The sequence below is a fragment of the Vanacampus margaritifer genome, chromosome 2 (genome assembly GCF_051991255.1).
Source record: "Vanacampus margaritifer isolate UIUO_Vmar chromosome 2, RoL_Vmar_1.0, whole genome shotgun sequence".
NCBI classification, from domain to species: Eukaryota; Metazoa; Chordata; class Actinopteri; order Syngnathiformes; family Syngnathidae; genus Vanacampus; species Vanacampus margaritifer.
Window position 1 is genome coordinate 53,025,053 of NC_135433.1, and position 21,112 is coordinate 53,046,164.

The 21,112-nt window shown below is 39.4% G+C and overlaps 1 protein-coding gene across 8 annotated transcripts in view; it reads right to left on the minus strand.

Annotated features, from left to right (window-relative positions):
* Positions 1–21,112, minus strand: part of LOC144045003 (serine/threonine-protein kinase BRSK1-like) — a 34,512-nt gene that overhangs the window by 4,161 nt on the left and 9,239 nt on the right. For 5 of the 8 annotated variants that reach the window (XM_077559764.1, XM_077559768.1, XM_077559766.1 and 2 more), the window contains 17 exons: positions 20,425–20,510; positions 20,125–20,265; positions 17,751–17,867; positions 16,671–16,704; positions 16,533–16,601; positions 15,152–15,298; positions 11,799–11,830; positions 11,150–11,314; positions 10,386–10,483; positions 10,122–10,272; positions 9,980–10,040; positions 8,799–9,405; positions 8,495–8,543; positions 5,243–5,366; positions 5,008–5,109; positions 4,614–4,722; positions 42–131 (listed from right to left, as the gene is read on the minus strand). In XM_077559764.1, coding sequence (XP_077415890.1) covers positions 42–131; positions 4,614–4,722; positions 5,008–5,109; positions 5,243–5,366; positions 8,495–8,543; positions 8,799–9,405; positions 9,980–10,040; positions 10,122–10,272; positions 10,386–10,483; positions 11,150–11,314; positions 11,799–11,830; positions 15,152–15,298; positions 16,533–16,601; positions 16,671–16,704; positions 17,751–17,867; positions 20,125–20,265; positions 20,425–20,510 — 2,182 coding nt within the window. Of the gene's footprint in view, positions 1–23; positions 132–4,613; positions 4,723–5,007; positions 5,110–5,242; positions 5,367–8,494; positions 8,544–8,798; positions 9,406–9,979; positions 10,041–10,121; positions 10,273–10,385; positions 10,484–11,149; positions 11,315–11,798; positions 11,831–15,151; positions 15,299–16,532; positions 16,602–16,670; positions 16,705–17,750; positions 17,868–20,124; positions 20,266–20,424; positions 20,511–21,112 lie in introns of all 8 variants that reach the window. The other 3 variants (XM_077559770.1, XM_077559771.1, XM_077559769.1) reach the window with 3 other exon arrangements.

Genomic DNA, 21,112 nt, shown 5'->3' on the forward strand with positions numbered 1-21,112 from the left:
AGAATATACCCATGGGTACATACAGCTTTTGAGTTACACACCAGCCAGTGCCTGCACAGAAGGCTGATCATGAGTACTAAGGAGCTGAGCTTGGATGGTTTCCACCACCCTCTTGAATCTGCGACTAGGACCTGGAACAAAAAAACACAGGCAAATCTCAACAGGGTACACACGACAGACGGACATGACCAGCCCATTTGTGTTCACTTTCGCCATTTCCCAATAATACGCTCTAAAAACAGTTGGGTAAAAAAGAACCCAATTATAGGTCAAAAATGGACCGATCCTCTACTTGGGTCAATTTGACCCAACTTTGAGTCAAGAAATTGGACTTTTAGTGTAAAACAACTCATGAATATTGGTCAAATCCTTTACTTGGGTCATTTTGTATAAAACAACCCAGAAAATTGGGTCAAATTGACCCATAAAGTGGATCGGTTCATTTTTTATCCATAATTGGGTTAGTGTATTTATGCAGCAGCAGCAGCTCATCTCAAAGGACCTTAGAACTGTAGTTTATCCACCCCATTTTTTTTTTTTGCCATGGCATTCTTTAGAGGAGACCATCAGCGCTCGTTGTTTTGCACCGTCACTGGTGGCATGTTAACGGCAGCCTCGGAGAATAACACTATTTGACTTTTGATGCTTGTCTAACGATGCTATGATTTCGAAGAGCTCCGACCCCAACTTGGAGCCAACTGTTTCCCGGAGATAAGGAAGGGAATGAAAGCCGGCACTAAAATGTAGTAAAGTGAAGCGAAAGGGACAATTACATATGACAGGATAATTGCACCCATCATCTTGTATGTGTACTGAAGTTGCTTGTTTGTTTTCAAACTCAGCTGGTACCAAACGTGAGTAATGTCATGCATGCTGTGATTGATCCTGGCAGCCTGATGCTGGAGATTTCAATCTTGCTTCTCTATCTCATCTACAGCTTCAAATGAGTGCAACAAGGGGGAATAAAACTCTACACCTTCTGTAAGCAAAAGCGGATGTAAAGGGTGCTAAGGTATACATTATTTAATTATTGAAGTTGACGTTTATTTTTTTGAACATAGTCAGTCACAAAAACTAACAAAATAAAAAATATAAATCAATAACACAGAACTAAACAAAAATCCATAAAATATTCCAAGTGAAAACATGAACTGCTAGTCCGAAACGGAGTAGGAAGAAGTCAAACTTATTCAATCGCTACCCCTTCATTTTTTTTTGCTATTTTACAATGGACATGCCCAATATGAGACTTCCAGTTTATTTTTCATCAATTATGAATCAGAGACATTTCATTTCCTGCACTCTTTCAATTTCAACCCCATTTATTTTTATATGTATTTGAATGTCTATTAAATGATGCACAAATAATTTAAATGTTGTCTTGTCCACATTTAATGATAGTTTATTAAAATCAAACCACATTTTGAGCATGTTCAATTCCTTGTCTATTGTTTGCTGTAATTTACTTAGATCATCACCTCAACAAAAAATGGCTTTGTGTCATCTGCAAAAAGTACCACTTTCATTGTCACTAGCACATTACAAATGTCATTGATGTATGTAATAAATAATTACGACCTCAATACCGACCCCTGGAGGACAGCACAGGTAATGTTAAAAATATTATGGGCAGTGATTATCAATCAATACTTTTTTTTTCTCGCATATCCAAATAACTTTTGATCCACTCTCACACAATGCCCCCGATACAAATTGTATATAACTTTGTTACTAGAGTGTCAAATGCTTTTTTTTATAAGTCAATGAATATTCCAATTGCATGTTTTTTTAAGGTCATCTGTTATTGTTTCAGTTTATTTTAATATTGCATGTGATGCTGATCTATTACTTTCTGATAGTAAATTGTACTTTACTAAAGATGAATGTAACCTTTTGTTGAACAGTTTTTCTAGTAATTTTGAGAACTGTGGAAGTAGTGAAATGGGTCTAGTTAACGAAATGATGTTTGCTGCCAATTTTGTACAATGGAATTACTTATCAATGTTTATTTGGTTTGGGAATGTATAGGTCTGGAATGATAAATTACATATACTGTATACATTAATGGTTTAGAAATCCCATTAATTACCTATTTAAGCAATGTCATATCAGTGTTGTAGTCAGTTTATAATTTTTTTTAACCACTTCCAGAATCTTTTTCTCTTCCACATCACTTAGATATGTAGAGCAGTGTTTCTCAACCCTGGTCCTTGGGGCACACTATCCAGCCTGTTTTCCATGTCTCCCTATTCCAACGCAGCTGATTATAATGACAGCTCATCAGCAAGCTCTGGAGAAGCCTGATAACGACCCTCAGCTGCGTTTAAATAGGGAGACATGGAAAACAGGCTGGATAGTGTGCCCCAAAGACCAGGGTTAAAAAACACTGAAGTAAGTCACTAACCCCTCCATCCAACCCTAACTCAGGAAGTGCAACATTTTGCACGCCCCTTTCACTCTAAACATGTTTATTTGCATGCTTGTGTGACCTGGTTCTTTGTTGGCCTTGTACGTCAGTGTGTATAGGTTGAATTTCCCCTTGAGGAATTATAATTAGTACAATGAATGACAAATGTAAACATTAATTAAAAAATATTTACAATTACAAATCCTTATGTGTGTGGCCAACTGTGACTACATTTACATGCAGTCATTATTGGGGTAAAGTCAGAATTCCGGTTTCTGAAACAATTGAGGTAACACGTTGTTTGTTGCTCGATTGGAATAACCCGTTCGGACTGCGACGCGCGGACTACGTAATTACGTAACGTCATGTCCACTTTTAACTTACTATACGTTCAATGGGATATATGACACGGAGGAGGCAGGACTTCTGACTTCCTGGTTTTCACACATCAGCATTGTTTCCGTTTCCTATTTGCGACGTGTGGGGTGCGTCCTAGTTCTTGCGCTTCCGCCTTTGTGCCCCTCCGGTTGAGACGCCGATGGGCGGGAGCGCACGGTTGGGGGGCACAGGGGTGGGGGTGCGAGTGTTGGAACGCGGCCATCAGTGGACGGAAACCACACTGATGTGTGAAACCCGGAAGTCGAAAGTCTGTGGCATCTACCCCATAAAAGACATTATATTTATGTCAGTCACCACGTTAAATAAAGTAGTCGGTTTCCTCCTCGCTCCAGAAGCATGGTTCTTTGCAGGAAGCGTCATGTTTGTTGACACCGGCTTGAGTATTTCCGGGGAGGTACACGCCAGAAGCACGGATTTATATGCTTGTATTTACTGTATGTGTATATGAGCACAAACTGTGTCTTTTTCGTTGTAGAGACACAAAATAACGTTGACACCGCAGCGGAGAAATTAATGCATTCAAGGGAGACCCCTTTAGCAAGTAGGACGGAGCTGCGCATACAAGTTGGGACTACATAGACCAAGATTTATTGCGTTAATCAGGTTTTAAAAACCCGAATAAGAGCATATTCCGGTTACTGCGCGTGTTTACATGACCTTACAAAACACCAATATTCCCGTTTTAAAAGGGTTATTGCCTGCATGTCAACATAGTCTGTGAGTTCGGCTTAGCCATGACCTCAATAATTGTGAATAATAGCTGATAAGGAAGTGACCTCCAGCTTGATTTGATGCTGGACACAAATAGAGGAGCATTTGACCGTCTTGATTGTTTGCATAAATTATCTCCCAAGTTGGCAGTCATTTGGCCATTTGCCCTATTGTTAAACAGCCACTCTTCACTCCCAGCTGAGGTCTCATTGGTAGGAAATGTACAGTATTTGTTTATGACCAAATTCATCACAAAATAAGTTTAAAGAGTCAAAAGTAGAAGGTATACGTGAAGACAAGTCCTCTGCTTGTTATTATTGTGTATAATCAGTACAGTATATCAGCTGTAGTATGGAACATATAGAATACTGTATATGTATACTTCAGCAATAAAAGAAGAGTTTATTTTAAGTTCATACGGTCCACATTGTCTTTTAGAAATAATATTCAAATGAACATTTTTATAATCATTTGGCAACAACTGATACGTTTTTCATTTAATGTGCATCACTTTGAATGTTTTGACTGCTAGTAAATGGGACTAGAAGATGTGCCTGAGAAAGGATACATAAATTAGGGGGCGTGACCTAAACCGGAAATAGGCGTGGTTTGGCCTTACATCATTAGTAATATCTTTTTTTCAATTTCACACTTAAAATAAATGGTAAAATAAAGTGTGAAATTGATATGGATTGATCAAAAGTTGCTATAATTTTTGTTTATTTGTAAACTATTGGCTAAATAGCCCTGTCAGTGCTTTTGATCACAAAAGTAAGAACTATTTTTCAAACAAGTTTTTCATAAACTCAGAAAATGTATGTGTATGAATAAATATTTACTGAACAGTCTGAGAATTGAGATTCAGTGAGAGAGAGAGAAAGAGAGGAAGAGAGTTTTACAGTGTATCAAAAATAATCACCACAAATAATAGTTTTCAAAATAATAATAACAAATACTATCTGTGAAAAGAAAAACAATGAGAATTGTTTTTAATGCTTGACATCAGCTGTTAATGTGATCAGTGTGTTCATGTTTTCAGGGAACAAGTGTCTCCTGCGTGATGTCTGTCTACTCAACTATAAATATACCACTCTACCTGTTATTAGGGTGAAGGTGACACTGTATATGCCCAGTGCTCTTCTGCCTTCCCTCTCTGCTCGCTCCCTTTCCAGCTCCCTGTCTCCCTCAGAGAAACCAATGTCGACCTGAAGGGGAAGACAACGTACACAATTTACAACAGAAGACAGAAGTCGGATCTAAAAGACATAAAATAAAAATGTATTATTTATTCATCATTTTCTTTGATTAAGCCACTCCTTTTCTATTTTATGGATAGTCTGGAAATAAATGATAAAGCCTGTGGCCTTTTGACAGAGCTCTTTAGCCTCCCTTATAATCTGTTTTAGTCAATTTTAATCAGCAAAGAATTATATTCAACAGATCCAAGAGTGTTTGTCAGGACAGCGATTAAAAAAAGAAGGAAATAATACTTGGAACTTGACAGGTTTCTGGAAAACGGAGGGGCCGCCAGAGGACTTGTACTCTGCCCGGAAACTGTTCTGAGACACAACACTGTGACCTAGGGAAGGGATCTGGGGGTGAAAAAAAAAAAGCAGAATTCAGCACAAAATGTATATCATTATTCTCCCGTCTTTAACGCCAAAATCCAATGTGAGGCTAATTGTTTTGAATAATTGAGGTTCATCCAAATCCAGTCATACTTACAGAAAGAAATGCATGGACAATGTCTGCCTTAATAGAGCTGAGGGGCTTGTCTCTAATTAAAACAAAGATTTGCTCCTCTTTCTCCAGGCTGATGAAATTGCCAAACCAGGACCTCTTCGCCAGTCTGTAAACAGTAGTTACATGCGCATTAGAGCAACAGCAAAACTGTAATCTGAATATTTGGTCTCAGTCTCAGAGGGGTCTTTTAACATTTTACATTTTTAACATTTAATGCAATTGTTTGACTTTTAGGCTAAAAACATGATAAAAAGAAATTGAGTGCCTTGTGGAACTAAACTATAGTTGTTTTTGTGAGGGGTTGTGTTAAATAAAACCATGATTTGCAAAATCATCTTCAACCTAACTGAATACAACACGAAGACAAGGTATATAATGCTCAAACTGATCAACTTTATTGTTTTTAGAAAATAATAATTAACTTAGAATTTTATGTCTGCAACACATTTCAACAGTCATGTTTACCAATGTGTTACGTCACTTTTTCTTTTAACAACATTCAATAAACGTTTGGGAACACAGGACACTAATGGTTGAGGCTTTGTAGGTGGAATTCTTTCCCATTCTTGTAATACACAGCTTCGGGGGTCTCCGTTGTTGTATTTTACGCTTCATAATGCACCACACATTTTCAATCTAGTACCCGCACTCTTACTATGAAGCCATGCTGTTGTAACATGTGCAGAATGTGGTTTGGCATTGTTTTGGTGAAATAAGCAGGTGTGTCCATGAAAAAGATGAGCAGCATTCCAAAACCTGCATGTACCTTTCAAATCTTTGGCCCGGGGGTCCACAATTTCCAAAACTCGTCAGACCACAGAACACTTTCCCACTTTGCAACAGTCCATCTGAGATGAGGTCAGGCCCACAGAAGCCGACAACTTTTCTAGGTGTTGTTGATAAATGGCTTTTAAGTCGCACTTACGGATGTAGCGACAAACTGTATTTAGTGACATTGGTTTTGTAACGTGTTCCTGAGGCCATGTGGTGATATCCATAAAAATTGATGTCCGTTTTTGATACAGTGCCGCCTGAAAGATCGAAGGTAACGGGCATTCAATATTGATTTTCGGCCTTGTGGCTTACATGCAGCGATTTCTCAAGATTTTTTTTAACCTTTTGATGATATTATGGACTGTAGCTGATGAAATCCTTAAATTCCTTGCAATTGTACAGTGAGGAACATTGTCCTTAAACGGTTTGACAATTTTCTCACGCAATTGTTCACAAAGAGGTAAAACTCGCTCCATCTTTGCTTAATGACTAAGTTTGCATGCAGACAATAACCCCTTTAAAACCCGAATATTGGCAATATTCGTGTTTTGAAAGGCCATGTTAACACGGAATAAATGCATATTCGGGTTTAAAAAAACAAAAACAGAATAAGACCCCTGGGCCTTTCATAACCGGAATACTGATTCATATAAAGACAATCGGAATAGCTCGAATGAACGGGGTTTTTCGTTGAGGGCATGCTCACAACCTCTTCTTCGCTTATTTGTATTCGCAAGGAATCTTGGTCTTTGTGGTAACGACTACGTCCTACACAGGCCTCACTTGAGTACATTGATTTCTCCGCGGCGTTTTCACATTATATTGTGCCTCTATGACGAAAAATGCCACAGTTTGTGACATAACTATTCATGTGACACAGACGCGATATCACTCGTAATGCTTAAAGCAATGTTTATCTCCTGCTTGCAGTGTTCAACAGTACATGTCCATATAGGAACATTAGATAGCACACACATAGTTCCGCTTTATCCAAACAAGTAAGTCCGTGCTTCTGGCGTGTACCGACAAGAACCGCACTTCTGGAGGGAGTAGGAAACCGACTACTTTGTATAGCGTGGTGAGTGCCATATATATAAAGTGTTTTATTGACCGTTTAAAGTTAGAAGCGGAAACAGCGTCTATTTCTGCCATGACGTCCTCCATGCTTCTCCCCCTTACATCAAGTTATTCCAAACGCCATGTTTACGGGGGGGTAACTCTGTCAACTTACGCATGTAAACGTGTTATTCTGATTGTTCCAGAAACCCGAATTCTGACTATAACCCGAATATTGCCTGCAAGTAAACATAGTAAGTGACTGAACAACTCAGGGAAACTTCTTTTATACCCAATCATGGCACCCACGCGTTCCTAATTAGCCTGTTCACCCGTGGGAAGTTCTAAACAGGTGTTTGATGAGCATTCCTCAACTTTCTCAGTCTTTTTTGCCACCTGTCTCGTTTTTTTTGGAATGTGTTGCAACCATATAATTCTAAGTTAATGATTATTTGCTAAAAACAATAAAGTTGATCCATTTGAACATCAAGTATCTTTTCTTGGTTCAACATGATTTGTAAATCATTGTATTCTGTTTTTATTTATTTTACACGTCATTGGAAATGGGTTTGTAAAAAAACTAAAATTAAAAAAATAAAAATACCACCAAATACCACGTGAGCAGCTGCATCTAGATTTATTTTGTTGTTAATCTTTTTCTTTTCTTTTTTTTAAACTCTAAAGATACTTTATTTATTTATTTTAAATAAAATACAAATCAATGGTCATTATTGAAGCACATTACCAAACCACAGTGCTTGTGGAGACAAGCTAGCGGGTGCAACAATGATAAGGAGATGATTTACCCCCAAATAATTGAAACTAAGTTACTATTTCAGAAGTGTGTATCAAAGTGGGAGCCCTTAGCATTAATCAGTATGCAAGAAGCAGGGAAGGTAGGAAAGATAGAGCCTATCCCAGCTGCCTATGGCTGAAAGGCAGGCAAAACCCCAGATTTGTTTGTTGCCAAGAGCACAGTAGGTACAGGTACATCTTGATAAATCAGGATATGGTAAAAGTGAAGCTCGTTTGCATATTACTGAATTTTCTTTGATATGCTTATGTTTGTGAACAGGGTATTTAGTTACTAGTATTCACCAATTGAAGAAAACAGCAACGTTATTTTAGATACGTGTGGGTGGAGCAATGCTTGGTCAGTGCGAAACTGTCTAATTTGTGTTACAAATCTGGTAATAGATTGTGTAACTGCTTCACATTACATTCGCAGTTACTATTTCTTTTTTTCTTCTTCTTCTATTTATTCTTATTTTCTTATTTTGAATTCTCAGGTCAGTTACTAGATGCTGTCCCACTCAAAGGATGTCACACTACAAGCAGAGCTCAATGCAACTCTTCAACCTATCCTACATGAAGATTTAAAAAGGAAGATGGATATGTTCTTACTCTGGACTGGACTCTGGAGTTAAACTGGACATGTCCTCTGATGTTGGGACTACAGAATGAACAGGCACAAAAGAGATACGGGGTAGAGAATTGTACATACACAATTTACATTAATATACATTCTACATATGTGAATATATTCAGAATAGTAATATAATATGAATCTAGTGTGTTGGAAAAGGGAAACATCCAAAACATGCTGGATAGGTGGAGGACCGGAGTCGGTGACCCCTGCTATAAATAATTCGGTCAGAACAGCAGATGACTATTCTCTTTGTGTTAATACTAAAGCAACTTCTCTCACCTTGGAGTTTGCGCCGATGGAAGCGTGGTGAGCCCAGCAGGTTGTTTTTGAAAGAGTTGAGCCTTGTTCTCCAGTGGGCGGAGCTAGAGGAGGCCAGGCCGCCACTACTACCTGGGCTGGACGGCGGCGTTAGTGACAGAGAAGCCCCTCCAGACCCATCCCCTCTGGGAGAAGAAGACGAGGAGGAGGAGGAAGGAGGGGTTGTGGAGGAAGGGTGTTGGATTTGGTGCACAGGCGTGCCCAACGGGGTGGGGAGAGGTGAGCCTTGCGGCGTGACCTGCGACACAGGAGGAGTGGTGGCAGAGGAGTTAGAGGAGGAGTGGGCATTCTTGGACTTGAAGACAGACGGAGAGGGGAAGTTGAAAAAGCGAGGGATGGGAGAGAGAAGTGGAGACGGGGATGGTGATGGAGTGCGTGGGGTCTGGAGAGGGAGGGACTTCATGGAGTTGAGATGGGGACGGTCAGTGGGGCCTTTTGACGGCAGGGTCTGAGTTTTGGGGTCGGGCGCTGGGCGGATAGGTCGCGGGGTGGTTGCACTCGCTGGTTTGGGATCTTTAGAGGAGGACGCTGAAGTGACTTCTGATTGGCTGAAAGTGAACACCGGGCTCTGACAGGGTGTGGAGAGATGAGAGAGAAAGCAATGGTCATGAAATGATGCATGGAAGTGATTCATCAACAAGCAAAATGGAAGATGAATTTATGACCCTTACTCCTAAGGATTAGATATTGACACCGAACAAGTTAATAGTCACACCAACTATGATCCATATGGCTGAGAATGTGAAGAGTGAAAGCTTTCAGAATGCCCTTAACAACACTGGATGAATAGGGACCATCCCCACTCACATTCACATTGCCACTGAGTGAGAGCTGAATCAACTTTGCCGGCAAGAGATTTAGAAGCGCACCACTACACCATTAGTAACCATAAAATAGATGTACATAATACAACTAATCTCAAATAAATGCCAACATTAAAACAGACACTGTGAATAACAATTTAGATTGTGTAATGTTATATGATCTTTTAAAGAAATGTGTCACAGTCAACGGAAGAGGCTATAACAAATTAGGACAACTAACGCAAACGTTCTACAATATATAGTCGTCATTTAACAGTTCTAATTTTCTCTGATGTAAAGAACAGTTGAACAAAGCAGATTAGAATGAAGACTTCTTACCCTGGGACTGCTAAGAGGACTAGAAGACAGACCAGTGGATGCTCCACTCACTGAACGAGACCTTTTGGAAACAACAGACAGCAACAAATGAGATCTAGTAGTCAAACATATTATGTCTATCAACCTATCAGTCTAGATCTACCTTTGGCTGTGTGCATTAGTGTCCAGATTCTTGCGGGGTGGGGTGGGAGAGCCCTGTTCAGTTACACTAAGAACTTCCAGACTCTTCCTCTCTGGTCTACAACGGCCATGGCGGGTCAACATAGGGGAGTCCACACGCTTCCTAGGTGGATCTTTGACAAAACATTTGAAATGTTTGAAACGAGTTACAATGCACAATTCAAAAATCTTGTTGTTATATATTTCATATTTGGGATGTAAAACAGCTGAAAGGAAATATTCTTACCGGCATCATTTCTAGGTGGCAGATCTTCATCCTCATAGGTGGGGTAGCGCTCTTTTCTGTCCAACAAGAGGTAGTAAATCATCTTTTCCTGGTTCTCTCTGCAGAAAAGACAAGTTGCATATCATCATTCACCCATAACCTTCTTTTGGATGGCAAATGTGAAGTCTCATGTTCACAAATACCGCTACAGTTTGAACATGTGAATTGTCAATCTAAAAAAAAAAAAAAGATCCTACAATAAACATGGTGGAAATTCAGACTACACAAACACTAAATGTAGTTTAAAAGCTAGCATACTACCATCCTTTGTAAATGAGCCTAACCTACCATTGAACGACTTTTGGTGTCTGATGCTGTTCAACTTACAATCTGTTAGGCTGCAGTAGATTTTCTATTTCTGTTATATAACTAAGAAGGCTGTGATTGCGTGAGTTTTGTGCTGTTCAGATTAATGGCACATCTACTCTGTATTAATTCTCTGACAGAGTAAGGCAACAATGATTAGATCTGTCTTTGCCTGTTATGCTACACTGAAAGATTTTGTATACAGTGCTTGCTTACATCAATGCATTTGCTGATTGCAAAAGACTATTAATACTATAATGCTTGCTTGTGGTTGCACAGTTTGACACTGTCACGACTCACGACATCCTGTATATTGTCATTTGCAACTTATTACCAACAGTTGTCTCTTTCAGAAATAACTCACCAGATGAGCACAAGTGATTCACTTTGAAGATGTTGGATGGGTTTTAATTACTCACTCTTGACTTGTGAGGTCCCGTGTGAGTTTGACCCGATCTCGGAAGCACCCTAAAGAGTACATGCTTTCCAAGACATCAGGGTCCAGGTCGGTCAACGATAGCACCCTTGTCACACACACACGACGGGGAGGAGGCTGCTCAGGGCACGGCTCATTGCGACCACTCCTGATAGGAGAAAGAAAGCCAGTCTGCTATTTTAACATGTTAACATTATTTTAGAGCAGTGGGAGACAAGATCAAGAAGTGCAACATAGAGTAGGTCAGAGGTTAATATTTACATACGGCATACATTTTAAGATGGAAAATATCAGTACCTGTAAAGTTTATAAACTTGTGGTAAGGGACTGTGTTAACGCTGTCCCTCTCAAGTAGCTAAATAGAGTGACTCATAATTAGAAAAACCTCAGCGGATAATGTTGTGCAGTTCTACACCACTGTCAATTACAGCCGCAATTCTACATGTAAACAAGACACTTCAGACAGGACTAATCATCATTGGCAAATTGTCTATTACATTGTGAAGATGCATCTAATGTCCTGTAAGTGGAAGCTTTCGCTAATTAAAATTAATGGATTAATTAAAAAAAACAGATACAATTATATGTAATTATAATAAAAACAGTTTCTTCTGAAAAAGGGATATACTTACTGGTACCAGGCGTGGGTCTGTATTGCTTCAAGCTGTAAAGCAAAAATACAAAATCATGTATCAACTAAGCTCTGGATCCATTGTGTGGTTAATACATTACGACTTTTATAGCAATCTTCTGATACACAACGGGTTCCAAGAGGCTGTTCGTAAGTTGAATTACATAGACTGAAAAATAATAATTAAAAAAACTGAAACTAATTAAATCATACACGATATAAACTGTATAAACACAGGCTGTCTATACATAAATTAAATTTAAACATTTAAATTTTTTAAACAATGTAGGACAATATCATTGCGGCCTTTAGGACCAAAAAGTAGAAAACACAAGCAGCTTCCTTGACTGGCTGGGACCTTGATTTAAAACAACAACAAACAAAAAATGGCCTGATGATAATGGGGTACAAGGAAGTTGCCGTAGGTTTCTGGGAGTGGATTATACTGTTTACAGCTGTTGAACTGTCAACCAAGATAGCATTTACCATAAAAAAACAAACACAGGCCACCAAGGGTTTATTTCACAAAGCAGGTTTAGTGTGAATCCTAGGTCAAGAAACCCTGAAATGTGGGAAACTCTGAAAGGGAGGAAACTGAAACCAGAGGAAAACAGGTAACGCTAACCTGTTTCATAAAAAGAGGTCATTTAAGCTCCCGGTCAGTTACTGTAGTAAGTGTCCATGTACCTAACCTGGTCGGTTGCAGGTTTTTTACAATGAACCTCAAGGTTTTCTCTGTCCCCACCTCCTTTCAACCACACACGACATTTCATTTCCTCATTCATTCAGTCCACTGCGGTGACTTTTTGCGTAAATACGCCTATAGTCTAGAGCGTAAAGTCCACTTTTGTCATGAACATGGCATGTCCTTTTGACAATGACCCTATTGATGAAGGTGCCGCTCTATTGTGCAGAGAATTAAATATTCGTCGCAAGACTGTTATCAGACCGTGCATAGTTAAGTTGGCATTTCTGGACAGTTATCTTTTTGAGCGGTACTGTTTCACATCACAGTCCATCAACTACATACACAACTTAATCCGTCCTTACATTTGCAACATTACCAGCCGTAGTCATGCGCTCACATCACAGCATATATTGTGTGTTGCTTTTTTCTTATAACCGTTTGAATAATGTTTTTATATTTCATCTTAAGCCAAGTGTGATTCTCCCCTGCAGTATTGCACCTAAATGAAATGAATTAATGAGCTACCACTCAAAAGGTTTACTCTGTAATATTAATGTGATTGCAAAGGACTACATTTAAATTTACACACCCGATACCCGAGCAGCAACGCTCTCCCACGCCGCCTTCCTATGGGGAGCCGCTGCGTTGTTGCACTTTTTTTCTAAAGTTCTAAAGTTTCTAAAATTTGCCAAATGATCGCATTAAAAATTTCAGTTGAGGGGGAAAAAAAATAATGCGGAAACAGAGGGCAGTGCCGCGCTCTCTGCTTCCCCGTTGCCATAGTGACTCGACGAATCTGGGCTCCATTGATGTGGACTTTTTAGTGTAGTGATAACTCTGCGTTGATAAAACTACCACAAATCAGCTGTCCTCGAACCAAAAACACAACAAAGTGTCCTTCAACTCGCTGTTCAGAGTTAGTCTCATTTGTTGAACAAGATTTGTGAAATGGACCCCAATTGATTAGCGATCTTCCAACTTTTTTTTTCTTTCTTTGTGTTTTTGCAACACCATTGTGGAGTCACCCCAGAGATCGAACACATGCTGTACAGATAATTAGCATTAGTCTCCCTTTACTTTATCAGCCATGCTAAATTGAGAAGTTGCATGGTGACTGAGAGGAAGACCAAGAGCGAGAGAGAGAAACAAGATAGAGAGAGCGGGACAGAGGGAGAGATGAGATGCTAGTATGGCACGGTGCGGCTCAGCGGGTTTGTGGCAGAAAGGGGAACTACAGTACAGTACCATAATGCATGATGTGGCGCACACTTAAAAATCTGAACTTTTGAGCGCAATATGTCATTTCATAGCAGTCAGCGATTGTTCATATCTGCGAATGTTCGCATGTCAGATGTTCGTAACTAGAGGACTGTCATTGCCTAGCTGCCACAAGATGGCGGCCAATGACTACTTTTTTCCTTTTAAAAATGAGCCTTTAAACTCACATCAGCACAAAGAAGCTACCAGATGGCACCAAACCAATATTGATATTGCATTGGCGTGAACCCAAAAACAGCGAATAGATGAGTTTTAAGCAAAAACAGAGTGTAGGCTCCCAAAAAACTCGACCAAAGACAAATTTGCAAATGCTGAATCACAAATATGCGAGTGTTCACTGTACATGTATCTCTGTCCTGACTGCTCAGTACAAAATAGTTAGTCAACAGTCAATTGATGATTAACCTCCTTTTTCATGCTCCTTATCACGTTTGTCATGCATCATCATATGCTAAGTACACATTTTATACATCTTACCAGCAGTTAACTGCATTTTACAACCCGTTAATAAAGGTTTTATGATACCACTGTAAGTTTTACCGTATAGCCACTTTCAGTGGAAGTATTGACTGTCATTTGTTGTAGCTGTAAATCTGCAGTGAGAGGTTCATTCATTTATATGCAGTCCAGAAGAGACACTTCAGTTCCTGATTTAAAATTAGCCATGAAAAGGGCTGAAGTGAAGATGGCTTGCTTCAGTTTTTGTGTATATTTGACCTGTACTTGCATGTGTGTCTCAATGTGTAGTGGGTGCTTTCTAGAAGCGAACCGCCTGTCAAACAAAACTGAGAGACTGTCTGACCTCATTTTGGGCTCCATTAATCAGAAGTTCATCAGATGAATGCACAGCTTTGATTAACTCTGTGATCCATGGTAACTGAATGACTAACTGATGAGACATTTTCTTTATCTCTGCTTCTATTTGACAACATTTTTTGTGCCACTGTGTCGGTTATCTGCCTTTTTTCCTTAACATAATAATTTTTCATTTTTCATCATTAGCATGAGTTTACAATCTGAGTGCAAAGGTAGACTTGAAGGGAGAACATAATAGAGTACATTTGCAGCTCTATTTTTAATGCTGGGCCAAAGCGTTCTCAATGTAATGACATTTTATGCAGCCATTCACTTCTGAATTAACACTTGGCTCTTTGAGATCACACCTACAAATTGCTGTGTCTGGGGAAAATGATCACAAAGTTGGTGTTGGCTTCAACTGAGCCGTCTTTATTTTGATAATGCCACTCAACATTTGATTGAAAATATGCTAGGCATTGTTGTTGCACTCCAGTCCTGTAGGTGGCTGTAATATGCCATTATGAAGTATGCACCAACCACTCTAACTAATGCCTTTGATCTAGGGGTAATACAATAAGTTTTGGGCTTACCGTGAGTCTCTTGTCAGGGTTGACTTCTATCATCCCTTTGAGCAATGCTTGACAGTCTGGTGGTATAAAGTGGGGCATATGGAATACTCCACTTTTCACCTTTTCAAGGAGCTGCCGTAGGTTGTCGTGGTCAAACGGCAAAGCACCCTGTGAAGAGATAAGGAAATTAAACAAAATGGAGTGTACCACTTTTCAATTCAATCTTGTTTGCAGTCTACAGAATGACAACAAAACGTCAGTTGAGGGCAACATCCCCCCACAATGCCACAAGTACAATGGACAGCATTAATATGTTGAAGTAGAAGTTTAGAACAGTCTTAGAAAGGTCTCATTCTTCAAAAAAATTCAACCTTACAAGCTTATGGAACATGAATAGTATGACTATTGATACAGAGGAAATGTGTATCTCTGCATTATTTCAATTGTGATATTTGCTGGACTGATTGGTAGGGATGTAACGATTTCCAAACATCACAAAGTGACAAATACCACAATATGAACGTCACGGTCCGATAATTATTACGATATTGTGAGAATGTTAGTGGAATAAAAAAAAAATGCTCACAATGCTGTATTAAAACCTAATTAATAAAAATAATAATAATTTTAAAAAAATAATCTCATACGGGGAGATAAATGACAATATTGTGTTTTTGTCCATAACAGCAGTGACAAAGAAATAGGCCTGGCCATATAAAATAATGTCACATGTCATTGTCATGTGCTCCTATTGGCGCAAAGTATCATGTTTTAGGTACTTCACAATGCTGTGTAAGAATGAAGCAGGTAAAAAGTTGTTTGATGCAGAAGATGAAAAATATTTGATGCTGGTATGACTGATTTATGGGAGTGGTAAACACCGCAGTGGTCAAAACATTCCTAATTAAAATTAAACTGCACTAATAAACTAACCAGTACCACAAAATGGTGCACAAATGGAATGCAACATCGACTTATTAACAGATGTGTTGCTTTTAATATCGTGACATGACGACGATATCGTGGCAATATTAAGTTATTGTTACAACCCTACTGACTGGTCTAGACTGTGTTCGTGTAGACAATCTCATTTCTCAATAATTTCCAATAATTCACCTCTATGTGACGTGTATCATTAATTGGAAAAGTTACAGTTGTGTTTCAGTCTAAGTTGTCTGTCATCTTGATTTTCTCTTTTTCTTCCCCCCGTCTGAGTGTGATTTAAAATGGGTTAGTCTTCAAATAAACACATGTGAAAAGAAAATCTTTCATCAGCATTTCTTCCATCTAAAATCAATACGCTGTATAGATGTACAATATGAATATGATCAAATTATTGGGAAAAATAATGAATTAGATTGAGAATAAAAACACCTAAAGCATTAAAAAAAAAAAAACTTACCACAAGAAGTGCAAAAAGGATGACTCCACAACTCCAGACATCAGCCCTACGGCCATCATACTTCTCACCCTAGAACAGAACAACATCATTACACATGCAGAAACCAACACTTACATATGTATACACACACTCACTTACCCTTATTACTTCAGGGCAAGCATAATGTGGGGATCTATAATGAAAGAAAGGCGTTTTCAAATATACAGAATAGCTCAGCAAATTGATTGTCATACTCTCAAGGCCAGCACAAGTCTAGCGGAAAATGCAGTCTAACGGTGTGCATGGGGGTTTTCTTTCTTTAGGTATCTTCGTAGACGAGCGTAGCGTAGTGGCCTCCCTCATTTGAAGTGAAATCAGGGTAGTCCAGACGGAGCACATGTCATGCTTCACATGGCAGAAGGAAAGTGACTTAATGGGTTTGGGGAGATGAGATTGGCACGTGCATAGTTCGTTTAGACAAACTAACTCCGTTCACTCTTTCCAATTTTCAGACAGAAAAGAAAGATCCAAACGGAGATATAAGAGGCTAAAATTGATTTTTTTTCAACACATTTATTTTGTCGATATCCTGAAAGCGATTGAACAGAAAGAAACATCACGAAGCTTGCTAGCGGACGTGCGTGTAACCAAACTAATGGAGTGACAGTCATTTAAGAACCTGCTTCTAGCCCCAATTGACCCCTTCAGTGAAGAAAGCTCCTACCCGTCTCTTGATCCCATCCCGGTGTTGTGTCCTCGGTCCAACTCCCGGTAAAGTGCACATATTCATTCAAACAATAAGCATTTAAATAGGCTTAACTGTCGTGTCCCAGCAGAGGGCAGTCCGTAACGACATGCTATTGTTTAAAATAGATTCAATAAAAAACATCAACTTTCCAACGGTTGAAATGATCCAAATCAGCGCTTCCCCTATTATACTCCATTAGTTTTCACTGACAAGTTGGTAGCAGGCTACCAGCCGGCCTACCCATAATGCACCGCGCTGCCGAGATGCGCACTTCGCTTATTGGCGATGCGCTTCTAGGCACGGCAGCTCGGTGTACTGAAACGCCCAAAGAGGAGCAGCGTGTCTACCAAACACACTTGCCCCAGCACGAAAATTTAGGTACAGCTGAAGGCTGAGCGCAGTCTACTTTCTGCTACCAAATTGACAGATGTGCTGAAAGTACATTGCCAAATATTATGAATGAGGACCTGAACAAAAAAGGAAAGACTTACCCACAACTCGTCTCTAGTAGACTGTCCCCAACCTGTAATGAGGCCATGCCGAAATCTGCTATCCTGATGTTGTTCTTCTCATCCAGGAGAAGATTTTCAGGCTTCAAGTCTCTGTGACTGGAGATACACAAAATTACAAATATGGGAACCCCTAAGGTAAAATATATCCTCTAAAGTCGTCACACAAGAATTCAGCAAATCTTGTGTTTTCTGCGCATTGACCAGAGTGGTAGTCCATTTTTGGTGTGTGTGTGTGTGTGTGTGTGTGTGTGTGTGTGTCTGCGTGTGTGTGTGTGTGTGTGTGTGTGTGTGTGTGCGCGCGCGCGTGCGCGCATGCGTATGTGCTTTGTGATGCTACCGCACTATTGCACCAGTGATTAGCTGACAGGAAGTGTAAAGATGGCCACAGAACCATTAAGTGAACATTTTGGTTTATAGCAGCAGCATCTTAGTACAAATCTATGTACTGGCTGCTCAGTAAAATATGGTTTAAGTGACAATACGTTGGCAGAAAAATACAAAATAAATAGAATGTTCGCTGCAAAGCTGCCAGACTCCCTACCTTTCACTTCTTGGAATGCCAAAACACATTAAGAGTGAGTATTTGTATTTTATTTTGTTTGATATAGTTTTATTAGACTTTTTTTTTTGCACATGAAAGAATGTTCAAATATTATTTAAAAGCATGGCCTGTGCAATTAATTAAAGGTTTATGATGGCAACACTTTGACTCTTAAAGGGGAAGTCAACCTGCCAAAACTTTCTTCACAATAATATGCTCTATGCAGCCCCACTAGCCTAAATACGGTATTCTGGTTAATATTGCATTAGTGGAATAAGAGATAAGCAAAACCGTTTTTATCCATCTCAGGAGGCGGCCGTTTTGCCACTTGCTGTCGACTGAAGATGACACCACAGTTGCCCAGGTCTCAGGTAAGAACCAATCACAGCTCAGCTTCAGAAAACAGGTGAGCTGTGATTTGTCGATGCCTAAGCCCTGAGCAACATTGATGTCATCTTGGCTGGATTTTGCTGCTTAACTCATATTGCACAAATGTAATATATTCCACAAATGTAATATGAATCAGAATGTCATGTTTAGACCAGTGAGGTCACGTATAACAAATTATTGTCAAGAAATGTTTAAGGTTAACTTCCCCTTTAAAAAGTTTATTTCAATTACAGGTAGTCCTCAACTTACGAACACAATGGGTTCCGAGAGGTTGTTTGTAAGTCGAATTTGTTTGTAAATTGAATCACATTAAATTTTGTCTCAAAATAAAATTTTATCCCCCAAAATTTTTAAATAATAAAAAAATGGAATTAAAAATAAAATAAAAATGAACCAGGTTAAATTATATACCTTATATATACTTTCTACGACGTACATAACTTTAATAAAAAAAACATACATTAAATTACATCATCCATTCATCTTCCATTATCTGAACCACTTTTTCACACAGTACATTAAATTTTTACACAGTACAAGCATTGTTTGGTCAAATGTTCTCAGGAAAGTATGTTTTCCAACTGTTTGTCAAGTACACATGAATGTGATTAGCGCGTTTGACGAGTCAAGATGGCGACCGCCGAGTCAGATTTAAGTGATTTAAAAGCTGAAGAGATATTGTATGTTTTGCCACTACGCCAATAAAGACGACGACTGAGGGCTGGCTGCTTTTCATGAATATTCTCCAAGAGAGCCTCTGAAATGTACTCACAGTGTGGCGCCAGTATTGGGTGCATGAAGAGTGCGTGCGCCATAGCTACTGGCCGTTGCTCCAGGCTGTGCCGTTCATCACCGGACAGAGAGGTAGTTCAAATGCGCAAATGGCGCAGTGCTGCTCGGCGTGTTGTAGCAGAGAGGGGAACTACAGTACAGTACTGTACCGTAATGTCTGATATGGTGTGCACTTAAATATTAACTTGCACGCAAAATACAGCTTTTATGGACATCAGTCAGCCTTTGTTCGTATCTGCGAATGTTTGTAAGTCAGATGTTTGTAAATAGAGGACTACCTGTATATAGTTGACTAGCATCCAATAGTTGCTCTGCTGGTCCTGACCAACAGATTTATTGAGCAACCCAGATAATCGCTCTTATATTATCTGATCAAACTAAAGCTGGGTACACCATATCGCCACCCTCTTAAAATTAATTGCCCAAGTCATTTTTTTGCAAACATTTTTTTTTTGCCTAAATCATCTTATGACGCAAATGGTTAAATTTTTTGGTGTTTCCTGAAAAATATGATCAAATGACTTAAGCAATTATTTTAAGAAGGCGTCGGTATAATCAGACCCAAGCGTACCATCGGTACATGTGAAATTCACTTAAGCTCAAAATTATTTTTAACTGTAGTGCACTGACCATATGGAGTAACTGTGGCAGAAGTCCAGAGCGGAGATGATCTGTCTGAAGAACTTCCTGGCCTCTTTGGGGGTCAACCTGCCCTTTTTCACCAGGTAATCAAAGAGTTCTCCACCAGACACATGCTCCAACACCAGGTACCTGGCAGACAAAGGCCATGAAAATAAAAGCCAGCGAGGAGACAGAAATGTCTCGGAAACAGAAACAAAGCACACGGCATCAAAACATTGCTGATCCTATCAAACAGATTGACGTTTTTGTTGAGATTCATTTAGTCAGCAGGGAGACAGAGATACTCACAGATACTTGTTATTTTCATAGACATCATGCAGCTTCAGAACGTGAGGGTGCTCAATTAGTTTCAGAATTGCTATTTCTCTCTCCACCTGCAGTGACAGATGGAGGGAGATTGGGAGAGCCGGATGGGGCAGGGTTTAGAGAAATAGAGATAGGGGTGTTAAGATAGAAAAAAAAAATAAGTGGGCAGAGGCACATGACGGAAAGAAGAAAGAGTGCTAAGATAGTCAGCAGAGGAAGTCGACACCATTAAAGGTATTGCATTTCAAGGCTGAAAACATTTCAAGCCTGAATGAGGCAAAAAGGGAAGCGTAGGCTGGAGCATTAGTAATGTAGATAGTTATGATGGAATTTGAAAATGCATGCAGTAATGAACACCTCCCTAAACTACATTGACAAAAGACACAACAATATTAATCATTTAATGAAACGAGTTGAACTGTAATCTGAATTTCTTAGCAGGTATTTTGGCAAATTTTTCTTTTAAGTTTGTGGGGCCAGTTAATAAAAGGCGTTTTTCAACATGATAACATTTGACAGTTACGAGCTACAGTTCTATGAGTCCCGAACAACCTCCAGGTGGCGGTGCTACAACAGCACAGAAATCCCCACGTGCACGCGTCAATCGAGAAAAGAATTAAAAAAGGACACGTAGTCCATGGTTCCGGCTGATGCAATGCTCATGTGTAAG